Source organism: Rhincodon typus, chromosome 29 (assembly GCF_021869965.1).
Source record: "Rhincodon typus isolate 14 chromosome 29, sRhiTyp1.1, whole genome shotgun sequence".
Classification (NCBI taxonomy): Eukaryota; Metazoa; Chordata; class Chondrichthyes; order Orectolobiformes; family Rhincodontidae; genus Rhincodon; species Rhincodon typus.
The window spans coordinates 28606140-28625916 of record NC_063360.1 but is presented as its reverse complement, the minus strand read 5'-3'; the positions used below and the strand labels follow the sequence as shown (position 1 = coordinate 28625916).

Genomic DNA, 19777 nt, shown 5'->3' with positions numbered 1-19777 from the left:
GGGTTGGGGTTGGTCAGTGAGGTGGGAGGAGCGGATAGGTGGGAGAGAAGACGGACAGGTCAAGGATGCAGGGCTGAGAGGGGGCGCTGGTCTTGCGATGAGGTCGGGGGTGGGGAGATTTTGAAGCTAGTAAAGTCCACATTGAGACCATTGGGTTGTAGGGTCCCAAGGCAGAATATGAGGTGCTATTCCTCCAGTTTCCAAAATCAATTTGTTTCTAGTTTTCCGGTTTAGCATTTCCCCTTTTTGTACAGGGATCTCCCAACATTCAATCCCACTTCCAATGAAACTAGTAATTATTGTCTTTGTTATTGTTTCAAACCTTCCTCAAAATTCTTCAGAGATAATCAGTAAAAGCCGCTTGATTGGAGCTGTCTGTCTGATCATTAATTAATCTTCCAATCACACTTGACATTAATTAGCTTTCAATTCCATCACAAACATTGTTCAAATTTACTTGCCCTTCTTTCAATCTTGCAAATTTTTATGACAATTTAACTTGTGCTGTCTTCCACACAGTTCATATTTCTTGTTACTGCGTGAAGCTTGGCTCACTGATTTGTGTGATTCAAGTAGTTTAGATTGTACAAGATATTCCTAATGTTGTTAATAATCAAATCTTATTAAATATAAGATGTTCTGGTCTGAACTGCATATTTCCTATTTTACAATTGCAGGTCATTGTTCCAAACTAAACATTACAGTTAATGCCAATGACTTCAACTAGTAACTCCACTGCCTCTGAATCAATAGCTCATGGGTTCAAGCCCCACACAGAGGTTTGGACATATAATCCAGGCTAATTCACGGTACTGAGGGAGTGCCCATCTACCATCTCAAAGGATGAAAAAGTGCCCCAACACTGTTGCAAGGAAGAGCTGAAGTTCTCCCTGGTTTTTCCTGTCCAATAGACCATGATCAGTAAAACAAACCAGATGTTCTGGTCATTATCACATCACTATTTGTGAGTTCTTGCAATGCACAAATTAGCTACCACATTTCTTATTATATAATAGTGATTCAACTTTAATCACTGAATTGGCTGTAAAGCATCTAGGGATGTCCTAAGTTCAGAAAAGGTGTGATACAAATGCAAGTCTTTGATATTTACATCAGTTGCCAGATTAAGTATAAATCTTGCTGTATTTGTTTGAAATTTGTCATTTTACCACTGGACTCAATGTTTAATCTTGTCCAGAATAATAAACATCATCTCTTCCTTTCCTGTCAAGTTTGGGTTGTGATGCACTTTATGGTTTTCTTTATGGTCCACAAAACAGATAACACAGAGACCAGGATTCTTGTTGAGACAGAGGTCTTGAAGTTTATTAACACCACTAATTATTTATATAGCTTCAATATTACAGACTAACATATTTATTCTGGGTTGTGTGCTTGCTCATGTTACTGCACATTACATATACATAGCTGACTGACTTACAATGACATTATCACATTCAAAAGGTGATTAATGGTGAAGTAGGTATCTTAATACCAGAATCTCACATGTCATTGTGACATGTAACTGTTTTAAAGGTTCAGGCCTGTCCAGTCTAGTACCTATACTGTAACTCTTTAAAGTGGGAACTCTTTCTCTGATCAATATGTAATAGGATATATATAGATATAAAAACAGAAATTTCTGGAAAAGCTCAGCAGGTCTGGCAGCATTTGTGGAGAGAAATCATATTTAACGTTTCAGGTCAAGTGATGCATCCTCAGAACCCTTCTAGGCATGCCCACATTGAAGAAGTTGTGCTCCTCTCTCTGACAGTTAACTTTGATTTCTCTCCACAGATGCTGCCAGACCTGCTGAGCTTTACAAGAAATTTCTGTTTATGTTTCTGATTTACAGCATCTGCAGTTCTTTTGGTTTTTATAAATATAGATATATTATCTTTATAAATATAGATATATAAATATAGATATAGGTTCAGATAATACCTTGGTGTACATAAAACATGGCCAGATCTGCACCATATACATTTATCATGACTTGTTGGTGTAGCTTTCTCTGTGGTGTGCTATCTGTCATCATGGGTGGATCTGCACTTTTTGTCACAGATATGTGGTTGTTGTCCAGTATCTGATTTGTCATCTTCAGGGATTGATGGCATGAAGTTTGGTGCATCATTATAATGTCATATGATGTAGACTGGACACAAGGACATAGCATCTTTCCACAAACCCATGTATTCGTATGATAACCCCAACAAATGCTCTGTACTGGTTCAGCAGGAATAACTATCCACATGCTTTCTGATCATGTACCATTTTTCCCTTCTTTTCAAGAGACCTTCATGCGCATGTGATTTGGTGGTGAGAGCATGGGAGGGCAGAACTATGTGGGTCTGTCTTCCAAACATGAAGGTAAACTATTGCCTATATAAATGGCACACAGAATTAACATTGCAATCCAAATATTTTGGCAAGCCACATTATATTTAATGATCATGGAATCTACAGTAGAAGCAGTGAATTCTGCAAGTCCGTTTAACCTTGGAGAAGTTTGAGAACTGTCAAAGATCCCACTTCCTGCACATCTTTGAAGGATACACTAGTGAATTGCAGAGCATTGTCAGACACGTTTTGTTGAGGTATACCAAACATACTGAATATAACAATCAATATGTCAACAACTGTTGCACTCGTGGTATCTTTGATTTGATACATGAGTGGAAAGTTGGTGAAATATTCAGTTACTAGAAAATGGAAAACATCAGTTGTAATCTTACATCACTGCTCAGAATGAATCTCATGTGGAAGGAGAGGTTCTCTTAACTGTTGGAGTTGATGCAATTGACCTATTTCGCATAATAATTTGGTGATTATACTCCTTACTAATGCTGGGTCAATAGATGGATTCACATGGCAATCTCTTGGTTTTTATTGCATCCATGTGACTTATATGTACAGAGACTATCTTGCTTGTTGTAGAGCTTGCAGAATTATGACCTCTTTACCTTTGGAGATGACATTCCTGGAGAGTCCTACTTCATCTCTGAATGATTCAGAATGAATATACCATCTTGGGACCTTTTGGATGCGTTCAAGACACTCATTAATGATGATCTTTTTGAGCTGTTGCAGTGGGTCATCATCTGCATAATGCGTTGAATCTGCTCTGATCAAAATTAACTAAATCGATATTAAGATAGTCTTCCAGATCAAATTCAATAATGTCCACCTGTAAGTCCAGTAGAATATCTTTGTTCTTAGCAATGTTGGAAGCTGGCTTTGAACATCAGTGATCGTCTTTTGAGAACCTGGGAGCCTTTCGTATCATAATCTTAGATTTCAACAATTAGATGGTGTAATCGTGGAAGGAAAACTGGGAGAAGCTTTTATTAGATCATTTTTAAAGGTCTGTAATGTCAGAAATCACACAACACCAGGCTATAGTCCAACAGGTTTATTTGAAAACACAAGCTTTCGAAACCTCTCTCCTTCTTCAGGTGTTAGCATAGTCCACCCAAGTCCAACACCGGCACCTCCATATAATAGCTTGAAGTCAGTGTGAACAATGAAGTGCTTGCCAAATCATATGAATCCATTGTATCACAAAGACTAGTGCAAGAATCCATCTTTCAATGTAGGAGTAGTTAACCTGAACTAATGAAAGAACCTTAGAATCAAACACAATAGGCTTGTCATCCTGTAGCAGATATACTGCAAGGCTTTTCTGGGGTGCATCCATTTCCAACATAGTGAGCTTGGCAGGATGATAATACTAACCACATGGTAGAGCATTTTTGAGAGACTGAAGAATAATCTGGCAATCTTCCTTGCATAATCATGTGCGTTTTTTTTTCAAAGGAGATCACAGAGAGAAGATACTTTGGTGTAAAGCTTATAAGATGCAAGGATAAAAATTTGAAACATCCAAGAAGCTCCTGTAAATCATAAAACACAAAGAACTGAGATGTGACAAACCTGAAGCAAAGACAGAAATTGCTGGAGAATCTCAGCAGGTCTGGCAGCAGAACCGGTTCTGAAGAAGGGTCATTGGAGCCAAAGCATTAACTCTGTTTTCTATCCACAGATGCTGCTGGACCTGCTGAGTTTCTCCAGCAATTTCTGCCCTCATAAATCATCTTTGTATTGCAGTGTAGGCATCTTCTTCATGTCTTCTATTTTGTTCAGATCAGATCTAATACTGGTTGATGAGTATCTAGAACTAAGGAAGCTGATTTGGCTCATATTGATTTGACATTTTTGTTGTTGAAAACAAGACCTTATTTTTCTGCTGCTGTCATGAACTGATGGAGGTTTGTGTCATGCTTTTGTTTAGTTCGCCTACGAAATATGATTTCATCTGTGAAGAGAGACAACCTGTAGATTCTCAGTTATACCATCCGTGTGTTGTTGGAAAATGCCCTGGCTGATTGATAATCCAAATGGCAACACATCTGAGGAAACTGCATCTACTGCAAGGTGTACTCAAAGTTGTCAGTTCCTGTGACTCAGGGGAAAGGTATATGGAGCAATATCCATTCTTGACATTGAGCCTGGAAAAATTCTTAGTGACTGAGAATTTGAGATTAAGCTTTTCAAGGGCTCATAGCTGTTACAGACATCCTTTTTAAATGCATTATTTGGGTGCCTTGGATTTAAGCCACCTGTTGGTAAGTGCCACCTGTTTTTAAAACAAATGTTGCACCAATCAGTATGCTTTTTTATGCTCTTGTGATATGTGGGTGTTACTGGCTGGGCCAGCATTTATTATCCAGCCCTAGTTGCTCTTGAGAAGGTGGTGGTGGGTTGCCTTCTTGAACTGCTGCAGTCCACATGCTGTAGGTGGACCCACAGTGCCATTAGGGAGGGAATTCCAAGTTTTTAGACATAGAGATATTCGAGGAACGGTGATACATTTCCAAGTCAGGATGGCTAGTGGCTTGGAGGGAACTTGCAGGTGGTGGTGTTCTCAAAACCTTTTGGATGATGTGGATCTGTACAGTGGAATCTAATTTCTGTTTGAGTTTTTCTTGAATGCTTATGGGAAGGGTTGATGCTTGGTTGGATATCATTTTTAGGATCTAACACTGCAGCACTTTTGAAATTGCCACTAGCATTAAACTGGCCTGGGTAAAGACAGCCCCACCAGGGCCTATCGCAAAGCAATCAGACATCACCAGTTATATATGAGATTTAGTGGAAGCCTTGTTTAAAAAATCTCCAATGTCCACAGTGAATGTTCAATGATCTCTTTAAAGGAAACCACACCAAATATGTCCACAAAACTTGAAATAAATTCCCTTTACCATAATCTTTTTAAGTCCTCCAAGCAACATTAAATATAAATCATCTTCATAACAAGATAAAGGTTTCTCACATTGCCATGCTGCTGTCACCTTTTCACCATTATGTGCCCACTTACTGCCTCTGATGAGCAGTTATGACCAGCTTTAGTATCCACTTATTGCCACCATGATGCATGTTACAGCTTTCTATAAGTCATTCCACCCAATACATGCAACAGAGACTCATAGTTCTTGTTGAGGCAGATGTCTTGAAGTTTATTATCAACACTAACTATTTTCACACTTCAGTACCACGCATAGTTATACATTCTGTGCTTGCTGATGCTACTTTGCATTGTATACACATACCTGACAGACTCCACTGTCTCCGTCACATGGAGAGTCTGACTGAAGGAGATGTGGGTGACTTTATAACAGAACAGCATGTTGTGATGTCATGTAACGGTCTTAATGGTACAGGTCTGTCTGGAATGGAGTCTGTGGTTTCTCAATGCAAAAGCTGCCTTCAAACTGTTACGACTTATTAGCCTCATTCACGAGTTAACTGAGTTTTCTGATTGGCATTATATGAATTCTGATGAGCACCCAATGAATTAAAATGGATTAGAAACCAAGGCCATAAAGGCTGCAGGAATACTGAGCTAAGTTCCCTTGCATTTGAGCCAATTGAGATATGATCAAAACTTTACACCACATTGACCCACAATACCCAAAAGAGAAAGTTGTCTTCTGGTGCCTCAACACAGCCAAGGAATTATTAAAAATTATATATTGTCGGAAAGCCAAGAGATTTTAACTTCCATAAGCCTGTTTAAACTTGCCAAATGCTGGATGAGCCCATACTGCCATCTTTTGGTTACTCTTTAGTTTCATCACATGTGAAAATGAAAGTCAGTCTTTGGAACTACATGTATGTAGTGTTGCCAAATCAAGTCAGTCCTGGGAGTTTGATCACATGACGTTCTAACCCACTTCTGACCATGTGACATTTGATTCCCTAATGTCTGTTCAGGTGACATCTGCAAATGCTATTGTATCTCCTTTACTCAACATAGGAAACAATGTTTCATTATTTGTCTGCAGATATATTTCCAAGTATCACTCGCCCCTTCACTGGCTATGGCTCTCATAGCACCTCTCCGACTCACCGTATTGCTGTTCCTGTTACTCTCCCCTTTGCAGTCCCCATGCCCATATTCCTCTGTCTCCCTCTCTCTCCAACCCATTTCAGCATAATCTTCAACATGAGGGAATTCAAGAATCTCCCCCACGAACATCGCTGAATGCTACACTACCAATATCCTGGGGGTTACCATTGACTAGAAACTGAACTGGGCTAGCCATATGTAGCCACTGCGACCATAAGAGCAAGTCAGAGCCTGGGAATTCTGTGGCCCACATCCCTCATCCCAACTCCTCTGTGCTTTTTCACCACTTACAAGGCACAAGTCAGGAGTAGAATGGAATCCTCTCCACTTGCTCAGCCAGGTGCGGATCCAACCACATTCAAGAAACTCAACAACATCCAGAATGCATCCAAGAAGCTCACATGATTGACACCCATCCACTCCCTTAAGCATTCACTCCCTCCACACCTGATACCCAGTGGCAATAATGTCTACCATGTACAGGATGCACAGCAGCAACTCACTAAGGCTCCTTCATCAACATCTTCCAAACCCATGACTTTTACCACCAGAAAGACTAAGGTAGCAGATGCTTGAGAACACCACCACCTGCAAGTTCCCTTCCAAGTTACGCATCATCCTGACTTGGAAATATATTGCCATTCCTTCACTCTTGCTGCGTAAAATTCCTGGAATTCCCTCCCTAACAGCAGAGCCTACTCCAATTGGATGGCAGTGGTTGAAGATAGTGCTCGCCACCATTGGCAAATTAGAAGAATTGAGAATGAACAACAAATGCTAGCCTTTCTAAGGACAAGTTTGATGCAAAATGTTTTAGATGATATTGTTCTGTATTGTGGAACCCAATTTCTATTTGAGCTTTTCTTGAAGACTTACAAGAAGGGTTGATGTTTGGTGAATTCCCATGAAAGAATAAAAAAAACCTTACCCACAATTTCCCTCTCTGTTCCCACCAGTCACACATTCACCTAACATTCTGTCCCCAGATTATATCTATCACTATTCCCAAACATGCATTCTTGATTCCCTCCCTCCCTAAGTACATTCCTATTTCTCTATCTCCCGGAGACTTTCTGTTTTCCTCTCTCCCTGAGAACTTCCTGTTTCCATCTCTCATTGACATCCATTCACATTTCTCTCCCTCTCATTTCCTGTCCCATTTATCAGTCATTTATGACCTTCATTCCTTCATTCCTTCATTCCTCTGCCTCTCTCTCCCCTCTTGACTTTGTGTCCTTCACTGAGTCCAATTTCCAAGCCCTTGGACACTAAACACTAAGTCCACAATCGACTATGCACTATTCCCAGGACACACCACTGCCTGTTATCTGGAGCAGCAGCAGGTGATGCCAAAGAGTGGGAGCTGGCAATGCTGGGTTGAGAAATTTAAAGCACAAGTTTCTCCCAAATACTAATAGTAGCAGCACCAAGAAGACCCCTCCTGGGCAATTGACATTGCTGGTAAAGTACCACAACAATGATTTGATGTTCATTCACTTACCTTGTCTCCTAAAGGGAGCAATCAGCATAGTCTGAGGCCTTATGATGTTATCACTAGACTATTAATCCAGAAACTCTGATGAGCATGAAACCATTTTGTCGATTGTCATTAAAAGCCCATCTGGCTCACTTATGTCCACAGCAACATGACTGACTCTCAACTGCCCTCTGGGCAATTAGGGATGGACAATGAATGCTGGCTTAGCCAGTAATGCACACATCCTGCGATTGAATAAAAAAAAATGACAGGGTTATTGTTAGGTTATGGTTAGGAAATGCCATCCTGAACTAATGGCAATAAAAGTAATATTGGCCCATATCCCCCTAAACCCTTCCTATTCATGTACCCATCCAGATGCCTTTTAAATGTTGCAATTGTACCAGCCTCCACCACCTCCTCTGGCAGCTCATTCCATACACGCACCACCCTCTGGGTGAAAACGTTGACCCATAGCTCCCTTTTAAATCTTTCCCCTCTGGTATTCAACCTATGCCCTCTAGTTTTGGACTCCCCTACCCTGGGGAAAAGACCTTGATTGTTCACCCTGTCCATGCCCCTCATGATTTTATAAAGCACTATAAGGTCATCCCTCAGCCTCTGACACTCCAGGGAAAATAGCCCCAGCTTATTCAGCCTCTCCCTATAGCTCAAACACGCCAACCCTGGCAACATCCTTGTAAATCCTTTCTGCAACCTTTCAAGTATCACAACATCTTTCCTATAGCAGGGAAAGCAGAATTGCATGCAGTATTCCAAAAATGTCTGAACCAATGTCCTGCACAGCCACAACATGATCTCTCAGCTCCTACATAATTATTCAAGATTCTGTCCATAACCCAAATCATACTAGCTTCTGTGTATTCACCACTGCTCAGTACAAAGAACTTCATTAGTTCTCAATTAAGCAAGTCGTATTTTAAAATTCACACCCTTGCTTTCCAAGCCATGGCCTCCTGGAGCCTAACAACCAGCCACCTGACTTTCCTTATTGAATGTCCTCAGTTTTAATTGTGCCACTGTTGATGGCCATGTCTTCAGCTCTTAAGGCCCTAAAGCTCTAGAAATCCCTCCATAAACCTTTCCACTTCACTTTCATCATTTAAAACTTCTGCTTTAAACATACACCTTGTATTCTAACGTAGGTTGATCAGAAAGTGATATGAATCCACACCTTTGTAGCTTCCTTCTGCTTCTCAACTATTGAAATATTGGCATTCCTTCCACTCCTGGGCCCATGTGCATCCCTGTGGGACTAGGTTGTCTAGTCAGTGCTTCCCAGGCTTCTTCTCATCATGAGCTGTGTTTCAAGTTTTGAGAATTGTTATGGCCTGAGTGAGGCCAGGGTGGAGGCTGTGTGCATGTGTGGAGACAGGCCTGTGAGGATGGACAGTGGCAGAGATGGAGGGTTTGGGCAGAGATCTGTAGGAATTGGGATGTTTGGAGTCCTGGAGAGCAGATATCTGTTAAGGCTGAAGCACAGCTGTTGTGGCTCGATCAGATCTCTGTGGCAGCCATTGCATTCTGGGTACTCATAACCTCCCGTGGTGTCCTGAACCCTGCTTTGGAAAGCCCTGGTCTAGGTCCTAAGCACGGGAATTCCTTCCTTTCTCTATCCCACTTTAAGACACTCCTTAAAAACCTACCTTTCGACAGCAATTCAGCCATCTGCACTGTTACTTCATAGAATCCCTACAGTGTGGAAACAGGCCCTTCGGCCCAACAAGCTCACACTGACCCTTGGAGCATCCCACCCAGACCCATCCCCCTATAACCCACTTAAGCTACACATCCCTGAACACGACAGGCAATTTAGCATGGCCAATCCACCTAACCTGCACATCTTTGGACTGTGGGAGGAAACTGGAGCACCCAGAGGAAACCCACGCAGACACGGGGAGAACATGCAAACTCCAGACAGACAGTCACCCGAGGGTGGAATCGAACCCAGGTCCCTGGTGCTGTGAGGCAGCAGTGCCGCCCACTGTACCTGCTTAAATGGTTCATTGCCGTTCTTTTGGAAAACACTTCCATGAAGTGCATTAGAAAAATAATTTACGGCTTGCTATTTTAGGAATACTAATAGCCTTGTTTGCAAAACTAAGATTCTCCCAGCATAGCAAGTACACATGCCAAGTGTTAATTACTAAAATGCGTACTTTGACGTTGAAAGCTACATTATTCTGCAGCATCGTTATAATTGTACTAATTAGCAGTTGGGTTAATCAAGGCAAAGGAGAAGTTGCCACTTCTGTCACATTGATACTGAGAGCACTTTTGTGCGGTTTGGCCTCTGTCACTTAGCTCTTTTTAATTACTTCCACTAAGTGCTTGATTAAAGTCTAGATAAATCTCTTCCAATTTGTCAAAGTCTTCCTCACTTTACTGTTTTCACAGCTTTGTCCAAAACAGAAATATCTGAGAATTGATGTTTGTAATGTTATCTAATGTGTGCTTGTTTTCAAAGTCAAACTTGCCTTTCTCAGCTCCTTTAGCTGAGAAATTCAACAATTTAATACAAATGGGCCAGCAATGCCTTTAATATCACAAGGAATAATTCCTGCTCTGTGTAAGGCCACACTAATGGAGATTCAATTGTAACAGGAGTGGGTTTCGGTTTTAAGAGTTGGGGAGGGCAATATTAGAAAGCACTTAACCGCACCCAGTGACATGAAAATCTGGAATCTTCTCCTCTGAAAAATCTTTGATACTGACAGCCAGCTAAACATTTCAAAAGTGAAATTAGTAACCTTCTGTTAAGCAGAGTGGATGGAGTTAAGATACAGGTCAGCTATGATCGAAATGAATGATGGAGACAACTTGAGGGGCTGAATGGCCTGGCCTTGTTCCTAATGTTCCTAGATTGAAAGTTGGACAAATTAAAATATCCAAAGTGTTATTACTTTGTATATATTGCACTCTCCCTCTAAGGTTCACAGTCTACTACTAATTTTATAAAACTGTTTAGAGTGTCCTGCTTAGCAAAGGAAACACTCGGGGTAGAGATCTCTGGGAAATCCCTGACAATATGACCCCTCATGACCCCTGCCTCTAAACCCCCAGGCCCAGCTACAAATGCCAATTTGTTCAGCCTCCCAGGAACAAGCAAATGCTCCATGTCTGCAATTCCTAATTAATGGAAAACAGATGATGTCCAATGTAAAGACATAAATTGAGACTTTGTTACATTCAGGGGCACTTTGGTTATGTTGCTGGTGTCCATGTAGGTGCATAAATGAATAAATGCTCATAACGCATTTAAAAAAGCAAATGCTCAAGCTCTCCCTCTAATGGCAAAGCTGTCCACTGTCACTTGTTAAATGAGGTGACCATTCTGTGATCCACATACACTGCTAAAGCTAATGGTGGAGTTTGGAACAATCCCATTGTAGACAAAAGAATAACTGGTCTGGGTCCTTGTGGTGCAGTGGTAGTGTCCCTGCTCTAGAACCAGGAAGCCCAGGTTACATAGTCCTGAGGTATATTCTAACATCTCTAAAGAGATTGTGGAGGAAAAAAAATTCACTGGTCTACTATGTTTCAGCATTTTAACACAGATGGTCAATAATGTCAAGTTAACTGTAACATTTAACAGAGAATTAAAAAAAAAACACTGGCAAGGGAAAAATATGATTAATGTCAAAAAAGGAGGACAGCAGAATGAGGCTAGATTGCTTCAGTGGCGAAGTTGGTGTTATAGAAGCATTTTCACCATCGCCCTGCAATTCTTCTCCCCTTGAAAAGGATATCCATTTCCCCTCGTACAGATTCTGTATCCAAATTTCTTAACAATGATCGTACAACTCAATGTCGAAGAAAAATTCTCTTCACCTCCTAAAAATAATTTTGAAAACCTCTGCTAAACCTGAATTTCTCTGGTGTAAAGAGAACAATTGTAGCTTCTTTAGGCTTTCTGCAAACTAGAGTCTTTTAGCTCTTGCACCATTCAAGTGCAGCTTCTCTGTAGGATTTTGACATTTTCCTCCAAGTGAGGTAACCAGAATTAAATTGCAATATTACTGTTTTGTATTTTTGTATTGCTAACTGAACACTAGATGACCACCTGTCTGGAGTAATCACTTTGTAACCATTACACTTTTCTTGCATTGTTTTTGTTAACCTTTGATGGGAACATTCTGAAAGATCTAAATTTTTAGACATTAATCACAGTAATGGACATTACTGTGGGGCTTGGTGCAAGCACAGATGGTCGAACCATCACCATAAGTCCCGAAGTTTCCCTCATTCTGTAAGAATATAACTGCCCAAATTGAAATGAGTTAATTAATCATTTACTTGAGAACAAATCAAAGACGTTTTAATGTGTGCAGCTCGTCAGCCTACAGTTCTATGTTAGCACTCTTCCTGGCCCTCATTCTTGTCAAACCAGTGCACACTGAATTGCAAGATGGGATCTTACTGGTCTCAGTGACTTGGCTCCTCATTGGGAAAAGGTTTGTCAACTGAGTTGATACAGCCAGAACATTTCCTTGGTAGTTAGCCACACATTTAATCAGGATTCAGGATAATGTCAACAGACGGAAAATGTTTTATACAATCACATCACCTCAATGCACAAGCAAATTCAGGTGTAATTGTTTTGACATGAACCCTGTGCAAACGCTCTTCCTTAACTGAATTAAACTTCCAGTTAATGTGTTGAGTGCACCCTCTAGACTGGCATCCTATCACCATTCTTGTAGTTTACACAGTGGAGTGTTGTCATTTGGTTCAATGCAAGCTTTCACGTGGGGACATTTTAGTCGTCAGGACACAGTATTGATTTCAATACTTTTAGAGCATGAACACCTCCTTCCATATCTATTACCTAACCCCACACTCCAGGTCCTGTCATAAAATGGGTTGCTTTCAACACAGCCAACCTATTTTTAGACACTCATAGTCCCCGTTATCATCTATCTAGCTTCTCTTCATCCCTGGCTTACTATCAATAATTGTTTTGTCTGCCTAATTATTTTTCTTTCTCTCCCTGGGCTCCGTCTCCACCTATCCATTCACTCCTTTACCCCTAAATGCCCCTCATCAACAAAAATACCACCTTTCCCAAGCTGCTGTCAGTTCTTAAGAAGAATTCAAAATGTTAACTCTGTTTTCTCTCCACAGATACTGCAAGACCTGTCGAGTTTCTCAAGCAATTTCTGTTTTTCTTTGTTTCAGATCTCCAGCATCTGCAGATCTTTACTTTGTTTCAAGCAAAAGCCCCGTCTACCTGACTAGGTAGCTCTCTGTGGCACACTGCTCAACATCCATCCCTCACCCAAAACTATAACTATTAACTGGCCAGTCTCTATTACTGTATCTCTATTACTGTATCTCTACTGTGTCTCTATTACTGTAGAAACTTCTCTGCTCAAACTAGGTTTTGTGTTTTCCCCTAGAACAGTATGTTTTTCTTTGTGGGATGTGACCATTTCTGACATAGTCAGCATTTACTGCTATCACCAACTGAAGGTGCTAGTGAGCCACTTTCTTGAACAGTTGCAATCAAATTATTTATTAGATGTGAAGTAGCTTGGTAACTCCTGAGAATGCATGAGAATCTTTCATTAAAAGTTAGTTACTCCTTATTTAGCAAACATGAACATATAATTAAAATTTAGTTGTATTCTCATGGCATTGAAAATTGAAAGATCTTAATCTTCACAATGATGACCCAAGTGCTTGGCAAAGCTTCTATTTCCTTTTGTTCAATGTCTCTTTAAGATCAAAGGACTGGGGAGTATTCTAAAAGAGCGCTAATTGGTTTCCTTATTATGACATTATTAGACTCTGAGAAATGTCCACATGACCTGATGTTACTATGGGGATAAACAGCTGATAAGCAAAAGGTAAAAAGAAAGCAAGTGCATTGTGATTGGGTTGGTTTGGGTTGTATTTTCTGTTTGGCTGTTTCAAACACACTTAGAATTCATGTAAACAGGAAACAATAAAGGCTTTTTTCTAAATGGGACAATTTTCTGTTTGGTAGTCTTTGAACAGATCATGGTGTTGATGCAGGTCTCTGAGAATGTGCATTATATTGTTGGAAAGAGCAAAGAGCTAAAGACAGGAAGAACAACAGATTGTGGCTTGGACAAGGGGACCTGTTGCACTTTAGGTGTTGCCAGAAACCACAGTCCTCTTTAAAGCAGTCAGGAAGAGAGGCTCTGGAGACTCTGTGCCATTAGATTGTCATGACTTAAATGAGGAAGAGTTCATAGACCTGCACCTTGCTGCTGGTAAATATATCTGCAAATTTCTGATGAAATGCAGCTGCTGGTGAATATTACTCAAGGGCTGAAATGATTGAGCAAGAGGTTAGAGATCATATATCTTTATAAAAGTCAAGTGGAAAGTCTGTAAGGTTACACATGGTCTCACATTTGTGCAGGAAATGATGGGAATGTTTGTAACTGTATGAAGTGTACCTTTGGTGCATTGACAAGATAGGTGAAATTTACTTCTTACTTGAAAGATCCTTTGTCTCTTAATGTTTGGATTATCTTGATTTTTGTTGGCTTGTTCCAGGAAAAGTTTTAACACGTGAAGTCTTGTTCAGCATTTTCCCTTCTGTTGGTGTCATGGGGATTCTTGTCTCTTTAAAAAGTCTCTAAAGGATCATGGTATGGTGCACCAAATTATATATTTCTGTTTGTTTCTTGAAGTTTGTCATATTGTACAATGTATGTTTTAGAGAGAATGACAGGTGTCAAGGTCAAAGAGGAATGACTTAGCAATCCCAAAATTGCTGGGGAGTGGAGAGCTGAAAGTTTAGCTCAGCCAATCGTGGACTAATGCAAAGAGCCGAAAATAACTCTAATTTAGAGCAAATAAAAACCTGATTTTATGAGTTATTGCTGCATTGAGAAAGAGTACTTTTCAACAACCAAGGCCCAGTTGAGGATAAAGCCAAAAGTTCACCAGTTTAAAGCTGCTTTTGAAGAGACATTATATCTGACTAGAAATTAATTTTTAAACAGCTGGCAATTTTGTTTTGAGTCATAAATTCAATAGTCAGCAGGTCACAAAGAATACAGGCCAAAGAGAGAACAAAAATACCATAACTCAGTTGTGGCTGGGAGGTCTACCTGACACAAGAAAGCTCCTCCTTTTGATCCACAGATGTGCCTCTATGCCTCAAAGGTTGCTTCTGTTGAGGAGATGATTCCCTGAGAAAAGTCAAGTTTAATTTGTCCAGATCAAGCTAACAATGATTGTTTACATTCCTGGAGCACTTCTCACATGCAGATTGTTGCCTCTGAAATCATGCCAGGTTATTAATGGCAAAATGTGGGCACCAATCCATTGAGAGAAGGAGGAATGGGAGTTAAAGAATGGTTAAATAAAAATTTCATAAAGCAGAGAATTGGGTGGCAAGATGTTATTGTCAGGGGAGAAACATTTTTTGGACAGAAGAATATAGAGCTGGAGAAAATTGTGCAGATAAGTTACAATGAGACAAGATAGGATTTCAAGGTGAGGAATCATTTATGGGATGACGGATGCCAATGGAATATCATGAGGATGGGGCTCACGGATGTGGATCTGGGAGTGGATCAGAACATGGCCTGTAATGGTTTCAATGAGCTGTCAATGGTTAAGAAAGGTCAGTAAAGAGAGCACTGCAGAGACCAATCGTCAAAATAACAATGACGTAGTTGTGAGATACATCAGCAGAGGGTGAAGAGATGGGCAGGGAAAAGTAGCTATACAGAGGTGAAAGAACCTGGAAGGTAGGTGTTGGAACTGAACTCGCAGTTAATCATTGAATCAAGGCTTTCCATGTCTGTACTCTGAGGTGGAAAGCTGAGAAATTGATGAAGTTGAAAGTTGTTTGAGAGATCTGGAGAGGATGGCTTTAGTTTTTGTGAGACTTCATTGTAGGAAGTTTAGGCTCTTGCAGGTTTTAATGTCAACCATCCCTGGTTTCAAACAGGGTTCAACCTTGAAAATAACAGTCCATCACATTAAAATAGTGGATAGCAATGCTGTGAATGGGACAGAAAATTCCAGCTAACATTAACAAGGCACTTTGTCATATATACTGAACCTAAAGAACAAAACAATGAAGTGTATTCAGATTTCTAGGATTGCAATTCGGTCCTGCCAAAGCACAGCTCTCCTCTAAACTTGTTTCAGGGTTTACCATGACATGGGATTGAATGAAAAAAGCAGAACGTGTAAATGTCATTTTACAGAGATTGCGCAAATGCTTATTGGTTACATTAATAATGATTAAAAGAACGTCACTACAAACAATGCAAACTAGTACGAAACATAGATATTTGCTAAAATAATGGAGCATATGCTTGCATGATTGCACAACAGTCAATATAATACATAATAGAATACATAACCACAGAAGGTGATCTTAATCATGTCTTCATGTAACATAAAATGTTGAGGTGTAAAAAGCTGAAAAATAGATCTAAGAATATCATCATAGCATGGACTGCTACCTAAATGGTTTAGAATAACATGTGTTGGACAGCCTGTTGATTCCAGTGCCACTGTCTCACTAAAGAAAGTAGAACTCTGAACCTGCACATGGGCAGAGCAAGCATTTGTGGAGTGGGGATAACAGGAAGAGTGGATCAGAGGGTCAGATGTCCAAATCCCCTTCTTGATGTCCAGCCCATTGATTAACAACTGATTATTTTTGATCAAAGGGATCAAACACCTCTTCCCCCGCCAGCACCAACCCGATCCCTGGAGGTGACAAGTGGACTTGTTGAGCCGTCACAAGAGCCCTGCTTGCAGATGGCTCAATCCCAGCAGCAGTGTGATGAGGCCCTCAAGTAGTCATTAATTAGCCATTTCATTAACTTTAATTCATAGCATCATAGAATCCCCGCAGTTTGGAAGCCCATTCAGGTTCACACCAACCCTCTGAAGAGCATCCCACCCAGACCCACTCCCCATACCCTATCCCTGTAACCCTGCATTCCTCATGGCTAATCCATCCAGCCTGCACATCCCTGGATACCACGGGCAATTTCACATGGCCAATCCACCTAACTTGCACATCTTTGGAATGTGGGAGGAAACTGGAACACACAAATGAAACCCATGTAGATATGAGAAGAATGTGCAAACTCCACGCAGACAGTCACCTGAGGCTGGAATCAAACCCAGGTCCCTGGTGCTGAGAAGCAGCAGTGCTAAGTGCTACTGAGCCACAGTGCCCCAATGTGGGTGGAGGTTGACCATGGACCTTCCTGTCTCTAACTCAATTCTTGTGCTGGAAGGTGGCAGGGTTCAAATCCACCACCAACCTCCTGAATTTAATGCCCTTCCAGCCTCTAAGTTCACCACCAGTGTGAGCAGAAGACCCCTTCTTCTATCACCAAGGATAAAAAGAATGGGAAATAAGTTAATCGGGAAACAGAGTTCAGATCAGCCCAAACTTGGGTTGTAAAAGCCTATAAATTGGTAGACATGGGGCTGAGGGAAGTGGGGATTTCATCAGTCTTGATGCCCTGGGAAAGAATGAGCTAAAATGATTTATTGAATATTTGTGAGCTATTTATTTATAAAAATGTTAATTCTCTAAAACATAATCATAACATTGTTAATTCTCTTTACATCAAGCAATCCTGGTCCCCATTTCAGTGGCTAGTTTAAAAATGTATGGTTCACTGGTAATAGAACTTTTCAAAGACACAATTGTTTGGTCAAGTTATACAGAAATACATTTAATCAGGAATACTGAGGAAAATGTATACAAAACCACATATTATAAAATGTTCTTTACATTTAACCATATTTATATAATGCACAGGTTATTGCTTAATATGACATGACTAAACCGTATCATAATTAATATAATTAATAAAATTACAATCCTTTCTTTGCATCAATCATTTTTTTATGTATTCCACAGGAAGACGGGCAGCTTAAATTCAACTATCCGTGGTACCAATCTAATTAAGGGAGCACCAACTGGCTGTTTCAAAATCCCAGCCTTCTCATGCTGACTCAATGTCACTATAAAGACTTTATCTACAGGGCTGAAACTTTCGCAATCTGATATAGAAGTCTTAAACGTTATCAAAAATGCTGGAAACAATCAATTGCATTTGCGTACCAATGTGGAGAAGAAGATGGAGAGAGAAACGACAGCCCCAATATCTTACATTGTCATTTTAGTCAAGAGCACTTCACATTACATTCCTTTATCTTATTCTACTACTTGCAATAGCAATAAGGTGCATTTATACGGTGCCTTCAGTAGCTAAGTTATTTGATTCATTTTTTTGACCATTTGGAAAATGCTCTCAGCACTCTGTAGTCAAATAGTATTGTCAAAAACTGTTGGTGACTGGGGATATTCTCAATTGATATCCCACACCTAAAACTGTTTGCCTGCATGAAATTATGACCATTGAACGTTTAATGCCTCTGTACTAAGAAGAAGAAAACCAATGGCATTTCATGCTTGCTGTTTGTTGATTTCCCTACCGGAAGTACAACTGTATTCAACTAATTGAATAATAAAGGAGAGTGGAGTCCAGAGCTCGAGGACATAGGTTTAAGGTGAGAGGGGAAAGATTTAAAAGGGACTTAAGGGCCAACTTTTCCATGCAGAGGGTGATGCATGTATGGAACGAGCTGCCAGATGAAGTGGTGGAGATGGGTACAATTACAACATTTAAAAAGCATCTGAATGGGTACATGAATAGTAAGGGTTTAGAGGTATGTGGGCCAAATGCTGGGAAATTATACTAGATTAATTTAGTATATCTGGTTGGCATGGACGATTTGGACCAAAGGGTCTGTTTCTGTGCTGTATGACTCTATGACTCCAATAACAGGATCTGGCTAGCATGTGATGCTGCTGCAGCCGAATAACAAAGGAACAATCTGGACTAGGCAGCTCAATGGTGGTTAGTACCTATTGAACAATAGCTCATGAAGAAGTTGACACTTACATGGGCAGGTGGCAGAAGTGAACAATTAATGACAAAATGGCAAAAATTAGGCAAAACAATCCTGAACTAAGTAATAAAAATATTTTAAGTGCCTAAAGCCACCTGTGGGCGGCAGATTTGATAAACTGAAATTATTCTGATCCTTAGGTTTCTTTTGTCATAGGATGTTCCAGGAACAACTTGGCAAAGATCTGAGGCCTTTTGCTCACAGACTTCATGTTGTATTAATTATCATCTTGAACCAAGATTTTGCAGATTTGGTTCTGTCACATCAAATGCTCACTTTAATCTATCAAAATGAATTCCTGTTTAATTTGTTGATGTACAAAACAGGACTTTCAAGAAGGTCTCGAGCTCAAACTTCAAAGCAGATTGAATCAGATATCTGGAAGAAAGCATCTTTTAAAGCACACATTATTCCTCATTAAATACTAAAGTCCAGAGATACGTTGTTTGCTTTTGTAAGTTAGTTTGAAGAGTTCTCTTTACAGCATTTCTATTCCAGAAGATTTAGAAAAGTTCACTTAAGATGTAGTAAGATAGATAGTTACATATCTCCACTTCATGTTATCGCTTTTGGATGTTGAAACAAACAAGTTTTGTGATACGTTATGCTATTGCACCACTGCTGTCAATGGAACCGTCAGAACACAATGATATTTATATAGATGTAACTCTTAAATATTTTTGCTGCAAGAAGTACCCAACTCTGATTTCTGATGAGAGAATCACATAAATGCAAAGTAAAGTCACCACTCAGTCTTACAAGACCATAGGGCTGCTCTCTCATTACAGAGATTACTGGTTCAGAGATAGTAGGAACTGCAGATGCTGGAGAATCTGAGACAACAAGGTGTAGAGCTGGATGAACACAGCAGGCCAAGCAGCATCAGAGGAGCAGGAAGGCTGACGTTTCAGGCCTAGACCCTTCTTCAGAAA

General features: G+C 40.2%; 1 protein-coding gene across 1 annotated transcript in view; it reads right to left on the bottom strand.

The window, feature by feature from the left end:
* Positions 1–2919: 2919 nt before the first annotated feature.
* The window catches only part of LOC109921969 (guanine nucleotide-binding protein subunit alpha-11-like), a 41532-nt gene continuing 24674 nt past the window's right edge, over positions 2920–19777 (bottom strand). Inside the window, exons 6-7 of the mRNA XM_048613928.1 lie at positions 8098–8131; positions 2920–3124 (exon numbers count right to left, since the gene is read on the bottom strand). Of these exons, the coding sequence (XP_048469885.1) occupies positions 2920–3124; positions 8098–8131 (239 nt within the window). The remainder of the gene's footprint in view (positions 3125–8097; positions 8132–19777) is intronic.